General features: G+C 59.1%; 1 protein-coding gene and 1 long non-coding RNA gene across 9 annotated transcripts in view; one reads left to right on the forward strand and one right to left on the reverse strand.

The window, feature by feature from the left end:
- Positions 1-7,410, reverse strand: part of LTBP3 (latent transforming growth factor beta binding protein 3) — a 17,660-nt gene extending 10,250 nt beyond the window's left edge. For 3 of the 8 annotated variants that reach the window (XM_027090704.1, XM_027090705.1, XM_027090701.1), the window contains exons 1-11: positions 6,635-7,410; positions 3,398-3,751; positions 3,073-3,275; positions 2,780-2,885; positions 2,463-2,555; positions 2,178-2,300; positions 1,522-1,680; positions 1,250-1,435; positions 687-703; positions 538-610; positions 271-360 (exon numbers count right to left, since the gene is read on the reverse strand). In XM_027090704.1, the coding sequence (XP_026946505.1) occupies positions 271-360; positions 538-610; positions 687-703; positions 1,250-1,435; positions 1,522-1,680; positions 2,178-2,300; positions 2,463-2,555; positions 2,780-2,885; positions 3,073-3,275; positions 3,398-3,751; positions 6,635-6,968 (1,738 nt within the window). In that variant the 5' untranslated portion in view covers positions 6,969-7,410. Of the gene's footprint in view, positions 1-270; positions 361-537; positions 612-686; positions 704-1,248; positions 1,436-1,521; positions 1,681-2,177; positions 2,301-2,462; positions 2,556-2,779; positions 2,886-3,072; positions 3,276-3,397; positions 3,752-6,634 lie in introns of all 8 variants that reach the window. The other 5 variants (XM_027090706.1, XM_027090703.1, XM_027090708.1 and 2 more) reach the window with 4 other exon arrangements.
- Positions 7,411-7,594: 184 nt separating this feature from the next.
- Positions 7,595-13,163, forward strand: LOC113611552 (uncharacterized). Its single transcript, XR_003429502.1, has 3 exons — positions 7,595-7,732; positions 11,751-11,881; positions 12,628-13,163. It is a non-coding gene; the product is annotated as an uncharacterized LOC113611552 (long non-coding RNA).
- Positions 13,164-14,594: the final 1,431 nt, after the last annotated feature.

A 14,594-nucleotide genomic window follows, 5' to 3' on the forward strand; every position in this document is an offset into this window, starting at 1 on the left:
GCCTACACATAGTAGGTGCTCAATAAATAGTTGTAGAATATGTGAATAAATGCCTTTGGCCTGGGCTGACCACCATAATACCCGGATCAGTTGAGGGCAGAGTGGGATCTCTGCTGCACACCGAGGCTTCCACAGCGCCCAGCCCAGGGCCTGGCACACAGTAAACCCTGGATGTTTTAGTGCTCGGGAATGATTGAAGGGGGTAAGGGAGGAGAAAAACTGTTAGGGGCGTGGCTTACCTCGGGCGTGGCCTAGGTGGGCGGGTCTTACCTGTGACCTGAGTAGGGGCGATCTCTACCGCACTTCGGGACGGGGGCAAGTCGGGCAGGAACCAGGGCGGCGAGGGCCGGGAGATCAACTCTGCGGGCAGCAGGGCACACTCGTCAGCTGGTGAGGAAGCTGAGAGCGCCGCCCCTCTCTCCGCAGGTCACCGGCTGGGAACTTCACACCCAGCTTCACCGCCCCCTGGTGACTAGACTGTGAACTTCCCTGGCAGTGACAGCCCCTGAGGACTGGTTCCTAAGGTGTCCAGCTCACCAGGGTAGGGCCGGGCAGGAGATGTGGTGACAGTCGGGTGGCTCTGCTGCGAGGACTGCTCTTCGATCACTGGCTGCGGGTGACAGCAACATGAGCCCTCTGTGTCTCCTTGGCCTCCCTGCCCCTCCCACCTGGGCTCTCATACTCACTGAGTCTGTGCTCACCCCTAGAAGGGAAGAAGATGGGGCCATTAAGCGTTGGGCTGGGAGAAGGGAGTCAAATCTGGGATTGGCACTTGGGTATTTGTGGTCAGGGTCCCTAAGAGTTCAGCGATCATGTCTGGATCAAGCATCAAGGGTTAGATCCTGAGGTCAGGGAGTGTTTCCATCACAGGTCAGTGAAGCAATGGTTGGACAAGGTCCTTGGCTTGGGAGGTTATAGCCAGGGTCAAATCCCTGGGTCAGCGGTCAGAAGGTCAGATCTAGGGGCAGCATTTGAGCTGCATTAGTGCCCTGGTCTGGAAATCAAAGGGGTCCTGGAAGTCAGAGGATTGAATCTGGAGAGCAATAAGTGGTCAAATTCCGTTGGTCAGGGGTTAATTCTGGGGTAGTTCCAACATTGGCTAGGGGTCAGAGTATCAGCGCTGGGGGTCAGTGCTGGTCTGGGACTAGGAGTTAGACGTTAGACTCAGGTCATATCCGTGGATCAAGGGTCAAGGTGTCAGACCTAGGGGTTCAGCAACTGTCAGGTAACAGGAGGGGTCAGGCCAGACCTCTCTCTTCCTCTGTGTCCTCAGGTGGTGGTGCCCGGCTGGGGCTCTCAGGGAGCTGCTGGGGCTTGGGTGGCCCATCAGGGTGCAGGAAAAGGGAGAAGTCACTTTCACCCTGAATGGTGAGCGTCTGATGGGAGGTGAGGATGTGGTACCCCTTCCCAGCTGGACAGATCTCCTTGAAGGCAGCTGCGGCCAGAGCAAGGGGCAGAGAAGTGAGCATTTCCTGGATAGGCACAAAGACAGCCCCCCAGCCACAAATGCCCCAGGCTCACCAGTGCCATCAGCTGGGCAGCGCTGGCACCTGGTGCCCCAGGCCTTGCCAACACTGCAGCAGCAGAGTTGGCGGGTGAGGCGCGTGGTCAGCGGGTGCTGGCACTGGTGCTCAGGGCTGACCAGGCGGAAACATAGGCTCTTCTCCTCTGGCTTGTCCGCTGCAGGGGCCAGTGGTGGGCATGGGCATCTGGGCCTGAACACTGCCCACATCCCCCTTCCTGTCTGCTCCAGACCTTGCCTCTCTGGCCCAGACAACGCTTAATTCTCATGTGGCCCCTGATCGCACGTGACCCTGAATTCATATGACCCCTGAAACCTGTGTTATTCTGACCTCATGTAACACCTGAAACTTCGGTGACCACTGACCCCATTGACCCCTGATTCTAGCTGCTCTAGACTTTATCCCTCCCACTCATCAAGCCCATGGTCTCATATGACCTTGACTCCATATAATCCCTGACCCCATGCGACCTCTAACCCCAGATCTCATGCAACTCCTGAACCCACTGATCCCTGACCCTATCTGCTCTGGGCCTTGTTTCACCTGCGGCCAGCCCTTGACCTCACTCTGACTTCTGTGACCTCTGATCCTTACTGTTTGGAGGCTTAACCTCCCACCCATGCTTTGTGACCTCCAAGGATCCCCCAGTCTCACCAATGCACTGTGTGCGGGAGGGGCCCAAGCTATGGCCAGGTGGGCAGACACAGCGATAGGAGCCAGGGTTGTTGAGGCAGTCACCATGGCGACACATGCCTGGCATCGCGCACTCATTGATGTCTGTGGTAAGTGAGAGTTTGGTCCCTCCAGTCTGGGGCCATAGGGTGACAGCAAGATGCTCCAAGAACCTCAGGGTTCTGCCCCTGCCCCACCGCCCCCCTGTCCACCGCAGGGCCTCCCCCAGTTACCCCTCCAGCCCACAGAGTCTCCAGCCGGCTGTACCCTGGCAGTGTGTGCTGTTGAGCCTCTTGTAGCCCTGGGGGCAGTCAGTGCCCACCTCCCCACGTACAGGCCCTGGCTTCTGCACCCCTGTGTCTGCAGAGAGAGGAGAGCATGGCAGGAGAGGACCTTGGGGGGCCTGCAGAGAGGGAAGGGAGGGCACTGGAGACAGGCAGGGTGGGACGCTGAGGGGAATTGGATGGGCAGTGAGAGGCTCAGGCTGCTTGGACTGGAGTCTGCCACTGCAGGGCTGAGAGGGGTGTGGGCGGAACCACCCTGTGGGGAGTGGGAGGGAGGTCTCACTGAGCCAAGGCACTCACACTGCAGCTGGGGGCACTTGTGGCACTTGCTCTGGCCCCAGGCTGTGCCGATGCTTCCACAGCAGTCTTCCTGCTTGGTGAGGCCGGGGAGGGGATTGCTGCCACACTAGGGAGAGGAGTGTGGACAGGGGTCACAGGGTGCCCAGCCCCGACCTGGCCTCCCTCCTGAGGCCCTTTTCCTCCTCCACTCAACCTGCAGGACACCCCCAGTTTTGAGCAATCCGGGTGGGTTGGAACAGGGCAGCCCTGAGAGACTGAAGGGCCGGTCCAGCGGCGACTGTGGATTCACTCACGGGTTGCTTGGGCAGCGTGTCCTGGAAGCAGCGGCCCAGGGGCTTCTGGGTGGGTGGTCGAGGATGCGGGGGCTTGGGGTGCGGCAGCAGGTGCTGGGAGGGGGCTGGGCCCTCGGCGTTGGGCCCTTCGATGCGGTGCACTTGGACGGAGGCCTCGGGCGGGTGGTGGACGCGCACGTTCACCACAGGAGGTGGGGCCTGCACTGGGGGGCGGGGCACAGCGGCTTCAGGGCTGCCCCGCAGGGCTGGTTGGCAGTGTGGCGGTCCTCCAGGGCTGGCTTCCGCCCGGGACCTGCCACCCTACTCCCCGCCCGCCTCGGCCTACCGGGGTCTGCCCGTTGCCTGGTACCTTCCGCTGAGATCTGTCCTGGCCCGAGGGGCACCAGGAAGGCTGCATGCTGGGCAGGGGGCCCCTCCCCGGGCCCCGGCGGATCGGCGATCACCTGGACCGCGTAGATGGCGTGCTTGCTGGCCACAGACTCGCCTTCCTGAGCCAGGGGAGGCAGCGCGCCTGTGGACAGGGCCCCAGCCCGACCAAGCCCAGGGCCTGAGCCGCCAGTGCCCCCGCCGGTTCCTCCAGCGGGCACCTGGCAGAAGCGACCGGTGAAGTCCGGGGGACACAGGCACTGGTTTCGGGAGGAGCACTGGCCGCCGTTCATGCAGGGCAGAGGGCACACCACTGGGGAGGAAAGGTGGATCAGGGCCCAGGCAGACCCCTGTCCCAGCCCCCAGGCCCAGTCCCTCACCCACATCCTGTCTCTTCCCCTCCTCCCTGCTTCCTTGCCACCCACCAGTTCTGTCCTCCCTGGGAAGCTGGTTTTTGTAACACATCACACACACACACACACACACACACACTACCCTGTAAGTCCCCCAACATCCTTATACCCATGGGGCCACTGGAGTCTTAAGTCTTGGACTTAAATCCTAGATAGGAGGCCATGTGCCAACTGTGTGGCCCTGAGCAACTTACTTCCCCTCTCTGTGCCTCAGTGTCTTCATCTGTAGGACTGTCCTGTCTATTGAATGGGGCAATGCTTAGCGTAGTGCCTAATACACAGTGGGTCCTTAATAAGTAGTAGCAAATGATGATGATGATGATGATGATGACGGAATAGCCTTTCCCTCCCTTAGGCCTTTCCTGGAAATCCAATCTCTCTCTGGTGCTTCCTCCTCCTCACCCCTAAATTCTTCCCCTGATTCAGCCCTCTCTGGGCTCTCCCTCCCTCTCTTTGTCTTGCCATCCCAGGGCCCACACCTCACCATTGCCAACTTGAGCTATCCCTCTCCAGGACCTCTCTTAAGCACCTCCACCCAGGGGACCCTGTCAGAAATCAGCATCTTGCCTCCCCACCTCCACTTGGCCTTGAACAACCACTGGGAATCCCCACCTGCCCAGTCACTCATAACTGAGCCTTGATACTCCATCTCTCCTGCTCCCACTCGGGCCAGTTCTGGCCTCTGTAATATCTCATAATCCATCTTCCCTCCTCCCCATGCCCTCTGCCACTCCCCTGCCTGTCAACATCCCAAGCGCCCCCAGAGAAACTTGCTTCAGGCAAAGCTCTGGCACAGTCACACCCCTGCTCACAGCTTGCTTCCTTGCTCTCCCGTGGCCCAGAAGGAACCTTCTTTCAGCCCATCCCCCCCTGCTCTTTCCATGTGCACCCTATGCTCCAGGACTCATCTCCCGTCCCCTACAAATGTACCACATCTTCTGCCTCCCTGACTTTAATCATGCCTTTCCCGCCCCCTCAGAGCCTTGTCCCCCATCTCTGCATATTCACATCTTATCCTTCCAGGCTCAGCTCCTCCCCCAGGAAGAGAGCCTTTCCTCAGATCCTACCCACCCTCTGCCTCAGCTCTGGGTGCCAGAGGAGGTGCTGGGGGAATGAATGAAGGAGTGGCTCAGTGAGAGGATGGGATCTCTGTCTTTCTGTCACACACTCATATCTGAAATCCAGCCTTGGGGACCTGAGCTCACACACCAGGCCCAGCCCCTCTCCTGCCTGCCACATAGCTGCCCTCACTTCCCAGGATGGGAAGGTGGGGCTGAGGCTCTCTGGACACCTGAAGGGCCTCAGAGGGATGGCCCACATGCATGGCCATCGGGGCCTGGCTAAGAGCATCCCAGCCCAGCCCAGCCCATCCTGCCCGGCCTCTTGGGGCCAGTCTCTCAGGGCAGAAGGGGTGTGTCCTGGGCCGGGGGAGGCAGGATCCTCTCCTTCCTGCCTCCCAATGAGTCACCCATAGTGGTGAGGGTGACCTCCCTGTGACACCCGCCCACTGTGGCCTGGGCGCCGAGCCTGGGGGATGTGGGCAGCACGGATGGAGACAGCAGCCTGGGCAGGATGGCCAGGAGGCTTGGGAGGCCGGGCCCACGTATACTCACATGCACAGCCATCTCATCACACACACATGCACAGACTCATTCTGACACCAACACAGGCTTACATAAACACTCCCGTAGTGATTGCAGACATGCACCCCAGACAACACCAAGAAACAAGTACTTGATCCCAGTGTGCCACTCCAAAGCCGGGCATACCCCCGTGGGCGTGTCACGTGCAAGCACGCACGTGCACACTCGCACACAGACAGGCACACATGCACGTCTCATGAGAACCCCACATCTGTGGGGTTCCTCAGGTCTGAGTGGGTACATGAGTATAGGAATGTGTAAGAGGGGCTGTTTTGCTGGTACCATCCTGGGCCTGGCCTAATTACCCTGTCCAGGAGGGTAATTACTGCTGGGACACCTCCCCCAGCCTGGCCCACAGGGCCCTGAGGGAGGAGAGCTGAGCCCAGGCCTGGCTCTCTGCAGAGAGATGTTGGGGAAGGGGTGGACTCCAGGTGGAACTGGGAAGTTATCACGGCTTGTTGGGGGGAGACTCTGAGGCAGAGCTGTTAAGATTTATGGGGGAAGCATAGATGGGGCATCAGGAGGAGGAGAGGTTGAGGACCCAAACCAGCCCCTACCTCCAGGCCTGCTCTCCACTTGTTAGGCCTCAACACCCCTCCCCTCTAAGACCTTGCCAGTAACTAATTCCCTCACTCCCAGCCCTGACCTCAGCTCCTCCTCCCAGAGAATGCAGGTGTCTACCACTGGCAGGCCCTACTTTAGACAGTTTTTAAAGACTTTTCCTGTTTCTTCCAGCAAGACTGTTTCTCGGGGGAATACTTATCCCTTCTCTGAGACCTCCTGCCCCCGGCTCACATCCCTCAAAAGCCCCTGCTGCAGGCCCTGGCTCCCTCTCAGGACCCAGCACTTTCCTAGAGGCCTGTGTCATCCAGGACCCCAGCATCACCCCACACCTTAGGCCTCAAAGCCAAACCAAAGCTGTTAAAGTCCAGGCTTCCATGCAGCCCTCCCAACTCTGGCCCCAGCACTCCAGCCTCCCAAGCCCCCTGAAGCCCCTGGGGCCCCAGGCCCTCAGGCTCTGCTCTCTCAACCCACGACCCCCAGGGTCACGTGGCCTACGTGGCTTACGCTGCCAGGTACCCCGCATTTGTCCAGGTGCCTGCCTTCCCCGCTCCCCCTGCCCGTGTCCCCGGCCCTCACCCACGCGGAAGCCGGAGCCCGTGAGCGTATCGGTGCTGTGGCCGTTCTCTCCGATGAGCGTCATGTTGGAGCCCTGCTGACAACTGTCCCGACACTGGCCCTTGAGACAGGTCCGCTTGCAGATCACCGGCGCAAAGACCACCTTGAAGCGCTCGCGGGCCAGCGCCCCGCCCCCGCCAGCGCCCCTCTCGCCCGCCGGCCCCCCCTCGGCCCCGCCGCCCGGGCCCAGCAGCAGTAGCAGCAGCAGCAGCAGCAGCAGCGCCAGCAGCCCCGCCGCCCCGGCCCCGCGCATCTCAGGGGCCAGGCCGCCAGCAGCCCCACGGGGCCCGGGCATCCGGGGCCGCAGAACCCGGGGGGCGCGCCCGGGCAGGGGCGATGGTCCCGGCGCCCGAGGGGAACAGCAAGCCGGGAGCCCCGGGAGAGGAGTAGAGAGGGCAGCGAGGGAGAGGATGGGAGGAAGCGCGCGGGGAGGGGACAGCAGGCGCGGGCGCGGGCCCAGTGAGAGGCAAAGAGATGGAGGCTGGACTGCGGGGAGCCCAGAAACTTCCACCGCCCCGGGAAGGAGCCCAGCCACGAGACGGGGCCGAGGGCCTGCGGAGGCCCCAACCTGAGGCCGGAGCGAGGAGGCCGGAGCAAGTTGAAGCGGAGAGGAGGAGCGAGGGGAGAGGAAGGCCGGGCGGCCGGCCCGCTCCGCGCCTCCCCCGGCCGGGCTGGGCTCCCGCGGCCGCCGGGAAGCAGGGAGCGCGCGGGGCGGACTCAGGGAGAAGTGAGCAGTTGTTTTCCCTGGCTGGAGCACGGCGCGGCGGCGGCGAGGGGGGCTGGGATGCTGGCCCCGAGCCAGGGAGACAGTTTTTTTCTGTTTAAAGCGTCGTCGCTGCCGCCTGGGGGAGCGAGGGTGTGCGGGCGGGTGGAGGCTGGGGGGCGGTCCCCGCCCCAGATGCCCGCCCCGCCGGAACCCGCCGCCGCCGCCGCGCTGGGCCCGCTCCAGAGAGCCCTCACCTGGGACCGCTGGCCGCCCCGCCGGATTCCTCCGGGCGGGGCTGGAAGGACCGCGCCCACCTCCGCCCGGCAGCATCAAAGTGGGAAACCGAGGCTGGGGTAGGAAGATGGGCCTTGCCCCAGGGTCGCGCGGATAATGGGAGCAGGTGGGGCTGGAACCCACGCCCCTCAGCCCTGGCGCAGCCTCCCTTGCACATGTGGGGGTCTCACCACCCCGAAGTCACTTCTTATTAGTACTGGTCCACTCCCCCTGGAGGAGAGGACTCGAAGACGGGGCACCCCTTAGCCAGGGCCCCAGCGGGGTCCCAGGAAGAAGCCCGCGGGGTCCAGAAAAGGAGCAGATGGAACAAAGCTTGAAATCCAGGTCCCCTGCCAACCCCCCTCTAAATGGCTTCCTGATGCCCACCCCGCCCCCGCCCCTTCGCCTTGTCTGGCCGGGCTGGCGGGGCTGGCTCTGGGCCTCAGACACTCTGGAATCGCCAAGGTCTGAGCTCAGGGCCTGGCCCCCTTCCCAGGCTAACAGCCGGGAGGAGGGGGGTGATGCTTGAGGGCCCCAGGGCTGGGGAGGGGCACAGCAGGGCCCCAGGGCAGGGGTTGGCAGGGGCTGCCGGGGGGCCTTGAGTTTGGTCAGGGCTGGAGAGGAGCCAGGCCTGTCCGCTAGTCTGGAAGGGAGGCCCTTGAGGGCTGCAGTGCCCTGGGGCCCAGGCCATATCCCGGGCACCTAGCCAGGAGACCCCAGGATTCAGTCTCTGACTCACAGAATTCAGCAGGGGGTGGGTGTGACCAGGGCACAACCAGAGTGGGACACAGCCAAGTCAGGGTGACACTCTCTCTCCGAGGGGAACGGGGGCTGCAGGCTGACTGAGGGAAAGGGGGTTCAGGGACTTGCCTCCAGGCACACCCGTGCAAGGAACTCATGGTTTTCACTTTGAGGGTGGGCTCATTTGGGGGAACTGAGGGAGAGTCTTTGGTGGACCCCTGCCCGAATTGCTCAGTGGGCTCAGGCCCTGTTCACATAGACAGGTATTGCAGAGGTAGGATGGGGGCAATCCCATGTCCCCAGGGGGGCTGGGAGGGTGTGTAAGGGCTGCCCACACACTCCCTCGGGGCTCTGGTCCCACACTGAGGCAGGGAGTAGTACTGAGTGCTCACCACTTGCCACGTGTAGGGCTGAGCATTTTCTAGTCATTTTTCCCCCATACTCATCTGAACTTGGCCCTTGGAACACAGCATAAACAGACCAGGGTTAGAGTCCTAATCTCTCTGAGTCTCAGTTTTCTCACCTGTGAAATGGGGATCTATTCACTCAACAGACTAGGAACCTCCCGCGTGCTCCTGCTAACAAGTAGGACAAATCTCTGCCCTGCCGGAGCTTCTGTACTAGAGGAGACAGACATCTGACACATCAATTCATACGTGGCTGAGGCTGGGACAGAGACGACTAAGGAGCTGGGAACAAGAGAGGTGGTGGGACCTGGAGGTCCAGGAAGCCCTTCTGACGAAGGGACTTTTTTTTTTTTTGCGGTACGCGGGCCTCTCACTGCTGCGGCCTTTCCCATTGCGGAGCACAGGCTCCGGACGCGCAGGCTCAGCGGCCATGGCTCACGGGCCCAGCCACTCCGCGGCATATGGGATCCTCCCGGACCGTGGCACAAACCCGTGTCCCCTGCATCGGCAGGCGGACTCTCAACCACTGCGCCACCAGGGAAGCCCGAAGGGACTTTTGAGCCAGGAGCTGGAGAAGGAGCAGGAGTTAACAGCCAGGCGGTGGGGAGAGCCTGTAGGACGCCCGAGGAGTCGAGGGGCCTGTGTTGAGGAGACAATTTACACAGGGGCATGCGGGGTGAAGGGTAGGAAAGAGATTCATTTCTTCGAGGAGCTGAGAGAAGGCCAGCGGAGCAACGGGGTGGGGAGGTGGAGAGAGGGCATCCGGAGGCGGAGGTGGGAGGCCACGGTGAGGAATCTGAGTTTTATTTTCATTGCCATGGGGCTGTATCAGAGCAAGAGGGGGTGCTGATGCCATCGTCCCAGGAGAGAGGACTCGGCTTGGACGCAGTGGAGATGTGTTTGGGGAGTGGAATCTAGAGACTAGGTAAAGTGGAGGGTGCACAAGAGGCTGGTGGTGTGAATGGCTCCCAGGTGTTTGGCCTGAGCCCCTGGGTGGGTGAGGAAGGCGGCAGAAGAGAGGGAGACCTGGGGGAGAGTGTGGGGCTCTGTTTGCAACCTGCCGAGTTTGAGATGCTTGTGTCATCCACGTGGAGACGTCTCAATCCAGGGGTCTGGAGCTCAAACAGAATGTCTGCCCTGGAGACACAGACTTGGGGTCCTCCGCCTACAGGGGCATTTATGGCCATGGGAAAGGGTGGGCTCAGCTGGGGAGAGAAGAGGGCCCAAGGCGAACCAGGGAGGTCACCACTCCCAGATCAGAAAGAAGAGGCAGCGTCAGAAGTGACTTAGAAGGAGCAGCTGGAGGGAGCAGAGAGAGGAAAACCAGGAGTGTGATGCAGGAAGAGCCCAGAGGAGCGAGTGTCTTGGGAGGAGGGCACGGCCAAGGCTGTCTGATGCTGCTGAGAGTAGGATGGGGGGAAGGCGGCCCTTGTTGGGGGGCTGCTGAGGGGACTGAGCCACCGGGAGCCGTGAGGGCAAGCGGCACACAGTGAGTGCTCCGTGAGTTTACCTACTGTCGGTACCAAACTCCTCAGCTCATCAGGAACCCAGCAGTGGGCACCCTCCCGCGGGTGATGAACATTAACCTAAGTCTGCAGCCACGGGAGCTGGAGCCGGAAGGGGGGCAGCCCTGGGGAGCGGCGGTCTTTAGCACAATCCGGTGGGACCTGTCCTCGTGCAGCCTGCGGGGAGGGAGCTGCGGAAATAAATATTACCCCCGGTGTCTTCCTGTCCAGCTGGGCCCCCCAGGGGCCGAACCCCAAAGGAAGCCTGCGGGCAGGGGGGGCTGGGAAGGGAACACAGCAGGCAAGGTGAGCCTTGGGGCATGAGGCAGGGCGGACAAGGATGCAGAGTGGATCCGCAGGGTTACTGCGACAGTCCAACGCAGGTAGTGTCCGTGGCCTGTGCACCTTTTCTCTCCGCATCTCCTGTGTCACCACACCCAGCCACCCCATCTTCCTTGAATCGACCAGCATGCCTCCTAGATGTAAGTTCTCCTGCAAGTCCAAGGAGACCATGACCTCTGTGGTCAGTCCAGATCACTTCTGTTGCCTAACGGGTCTCCCCACTGCCATTTCTGCCTGGTCCTGTCCCTCCTCCACCTGGTGCCAGAGTCACCTCTTAAAACCTAATTCCAGGGCTTCCCTGGTGGCGCAGGGGTTAAGAATCCACCTGCCAATACAGGGGACACGGGTTTGATCCCTGGTCCGGGAAGATCCCACATGCCGCAGAGCAACTAAGCCCGTGCGCCACAACTACTGAGCCTGCACGCCTAGAGCCCATGCTCCGCAGCAAGAGAAGCCACTGCAATGAGAAACCCACGCAGCGCAACGAAGGGTAGCCCCCGCTCGCTGCAACTAGAGAAAGCCTGCATGCAGCAACAAAGACCCAATGCAGCCAAAAATAAAAACAAACAAACAACCCCCCTTAATTCCAGGGACTTCTCTGGTGACCCCCCCCCTTAATTCCAGGGACTTCTCTGGTGGGGCAGTGGTTAAGACTCTGCACTCTCAATGCAGGGGGCCTGGGTTCGATCCCTGTTCAGGGAACTAGATTTCACATGCCACAACCAAGGAGCCCACCTGCTGCAACTACGAGCCAGCGCAACCAAATAAATAAATTAATTTAAAAAAAAACAACAAAAACCTAATTCCAACCTTGATCCTTCTTGGCTTAAAAAACCTCCAACAATTAATTTAAAAACAAAACAAAACAACAACAACAAAACCGTCCTGCAGCTTCTGTCTGCTCACCTGGGCCTGCAAGGTCCTCGGTGTGGCCTAATCCTTCATGTCTTGGGGTCCTGCCTCCAGAAGGCGTTTCTCTAAAACAGCCGTCCCCGGCCCTTTGGGTCACATCCCCGCTTTGTCTCCTGCTGGTCTTCAGCACAGCCTGAAACATTCTTCTTTGTGGGCTTGGTTACTTATGGTGCGTCTCACCGCCCTCTCAGGGAGGTACAACCTTGCCTCCAGAGCCTAGTACAGGGCCTGGCAGGCAGAGGGTGCTGAAGTTGGCTGATTGACTGAATGGACTGAGACCACGGAACTCTGAAAGACGGAACAATTAGACTTGCATCATCTGGTGAGTAAGATGTGGGGATTGAACTTAAGCCGGCCTGATCCAAAACCTACACAGTGCTCCTGGGAGGGAGGAATGAGAGGGGTCCCACAAATTCCTAAAGATAGGAGGGCAATGAGGGGCTTTGCTAGAATGTGGCAAGGAAGAGCCCTGGGACCCCAGCCCCGGGGAATGATCAGACGGCTTAAATGTTAGGAAAGGGTTCCTTTGTGCAGAGGGGTTCTTGAGGCTCAGAGATGGCAAGGGACTTGGCCAAGGTTGCATGGCTGGTTAACGGCAGAGCCAGAACCCAAACCCAGGGCTCCCGATGCCTCCTTAGGGGAACTGGCTGGACGAGGCAGCAGCAGCCTGCGTAAGGGACGTTTCATTTCAGGAGGCAGCATAACATGGTGGTGGTTTTCTGGCATTCGATCTTCCTGCACCAGCTGTGTGCATTGGGGAAATTCTTCATCTCCTCTAGGCCTCCTTTCCTCATTTTTAGACAACGAAGCAAAGGAGCTGACATTCATGAAGCCTTGTTGGATGCTGGGCACATGGCAAGTCCTCAGGATATGTTAGCTCTTTTCATCATTATCTGGGTCTGGGGTCCACAGTGGGCTGTGGGTGGGAGCTGGCTGCCTGTGGGGAGGGGGAGAATAACATTGAAAGAGGGCTGACCATGTGCCAGGCTCTGTGTCACCTCTCTGAGTTCTGAATGTCTTTGGGAAGCTTCTAGACTCTGAAGAAAGAAATGGCTCTAAAGGTTGTAGGTTCTAAAGATGACGGTTGGAAGTTTCAGAAGCCTGGAGGGGACCATTCTGCCCTGAAGCATTTCTCTCCAAAGACACTTTACTGAAAGTGACTGTCACTGAGCCCCTCTGATGTGCCCCTGCTGTGATGAAGGGCACTGAGAGATGGGATTGGAAAACGCAATGAACCAGTCTTCATGCTTGATCAGTCAGAGAGGATCTTCAGCCCTGCCCCTCGTCTCCACCTTCCGAACCCAGGAAAAGTCCACTGGTGAGAATCCAGCTCTGGACGTGCGCTGACCAGATGGGGTCACAGCCCTGCCACATCCCAGCAGGGTGACTGTGACTAAACCTCTTAACCTGTCCAGGCTTCAGCTTCTCCATCTGCACATTGGGAGACATAACTCACAGACTTGTCCTGAGGATTAAAGGAGATAATTCAAGCTCTTAGTATAGTGCCCGGCCCCAAGAAAAAATACACCAAAAGTTGAGTATTATTATTTTTTTGTTGCTGTTTCTTTTTTTTTTTTTTTGCGGTATGCGGGCCTCTCACTGTCGTGGCCTCTCCCGTTGCGGAGCAACAGGCTCCGGATGCGCAGGCTCAGCGGCCATGGCTCACGGGCACAGCTGCTCCGCGGCATGTGGGATCTTCCTGGACCGGGGCACGAACCCGTGTCCCCTGCATCGGCAGGTGGACTCTCAACCACTGCGCCACCAGGGAAGCCCGAGTATTATTATTTTTGCTACTGTATCATCTAGTCCTTTCTTGTTTCCCAGAAACGTCAGGTCAATTCACATTGCAGTGAAAGACAAGAAGAAAAGTCGACCCCTTCCGGAGGCCTGTTGCCGTGATGATAAAATAATGCCAGTTACGATTTTCAGAGCCTCGGCTACACAGCATAGGCCACTCGTTGTCATGTGAACCTGATTCACCAGATGAGGCAGTCAAGTGGGACCTGTAACTGAGCTGTGTGTGAATATGCTGCTGTGGGGTGTGCTGTTACTCAGGGACAGGCCTAACTACTGCCACATCCACTGTGCCACAGGTAGGGACAGATGTTGGGCTGGCTCACATGAGGGTAGGGAAGGGTCCCACACTTCCCAAACAGCTAGTCTACCCACCGTTACTGGTCTGAATGGGCTTTACCACCAGCACTTCTGAGACCTTCTATGTGCTTGCTCCCTTGTCAAGGACTATGATGGGTCTGAGGTTTTCTGTTTAATTTTTTATATATCTATTTTATTTATTTGGTTGCGCCAGGTCTTAGTTGCAGCAGGCAGGCTCCTTAGTTGTGGCTTGTGGGCTCCTTAGCTGCAGCATGGGAACTCTTAGTTGCGACATGCATGTGGGATCTAGTTCCCCGACCAGCGATCGAACCCGGGCCCCCTGCATTAGGAGTGTGGAGTCTTTTTTTTTTTTTTTAATTTATTTATTTTGGCTGCGTTGGATCTTCGTTGCTGTGCACAGACTTTCTCAGTTGCGGCAAGCGGGGACTACCCTTCGTTGCGGTGCGCTGACTTCTCATTGCAGTGGCTTCTCTTTGTTGCAGAGCACAGGCTCTAGGCACATAGGCTTCAGTAGTTGAGGCATATGGGCTCAGTAGTTGTGGTGCAGGGGCTTAGTTGCTCCGCGGCATGTGGGATCTTCCTGGACCAGGGCTCGAACCTGTATCCCCTGCATTGGCAGGTGGATTCTTAACCACTGCGCCACCAGGGAAGTCCCGGGTCTGAGGTTTTACCTTACTTGCAAACACAAGTGAGCCTGCCACAGGTTCGTGCATGCTGGCAGAAGACAGGAGATTCCTGGGTCAGAGACAAAGGACCATTATTCATGGCGCAGTAAATAGCATGATCATCAGCATATTAACATCAGTCCTCTTGTCCCCAGGTCCCGTGGGGGTGGCACCAATGACCTAGAATAGACTCCTGCACACAGTGGACTGTGGTATGGGAGAGGATGCTAAACTCAAGAACGCAAGTCTTTTCTA

This window comes from Aethalodelphis obliquidens, unplaced genomic scaffold (assembly GCF_003676395.1).
Source record: "Aethalodelphis obliquidens isolate GAN/ISIS:26980383/991018 unplaced genomic scaffold, ASM367639v1 scaffold69, whole genome shotgun sequence".
NCBI lineage: Eukaryota > Metazoa > Chordata > Mammalia > Artiodactyla > Delphinidae > Aethalodelphis > Aethalodelphis obliquidens.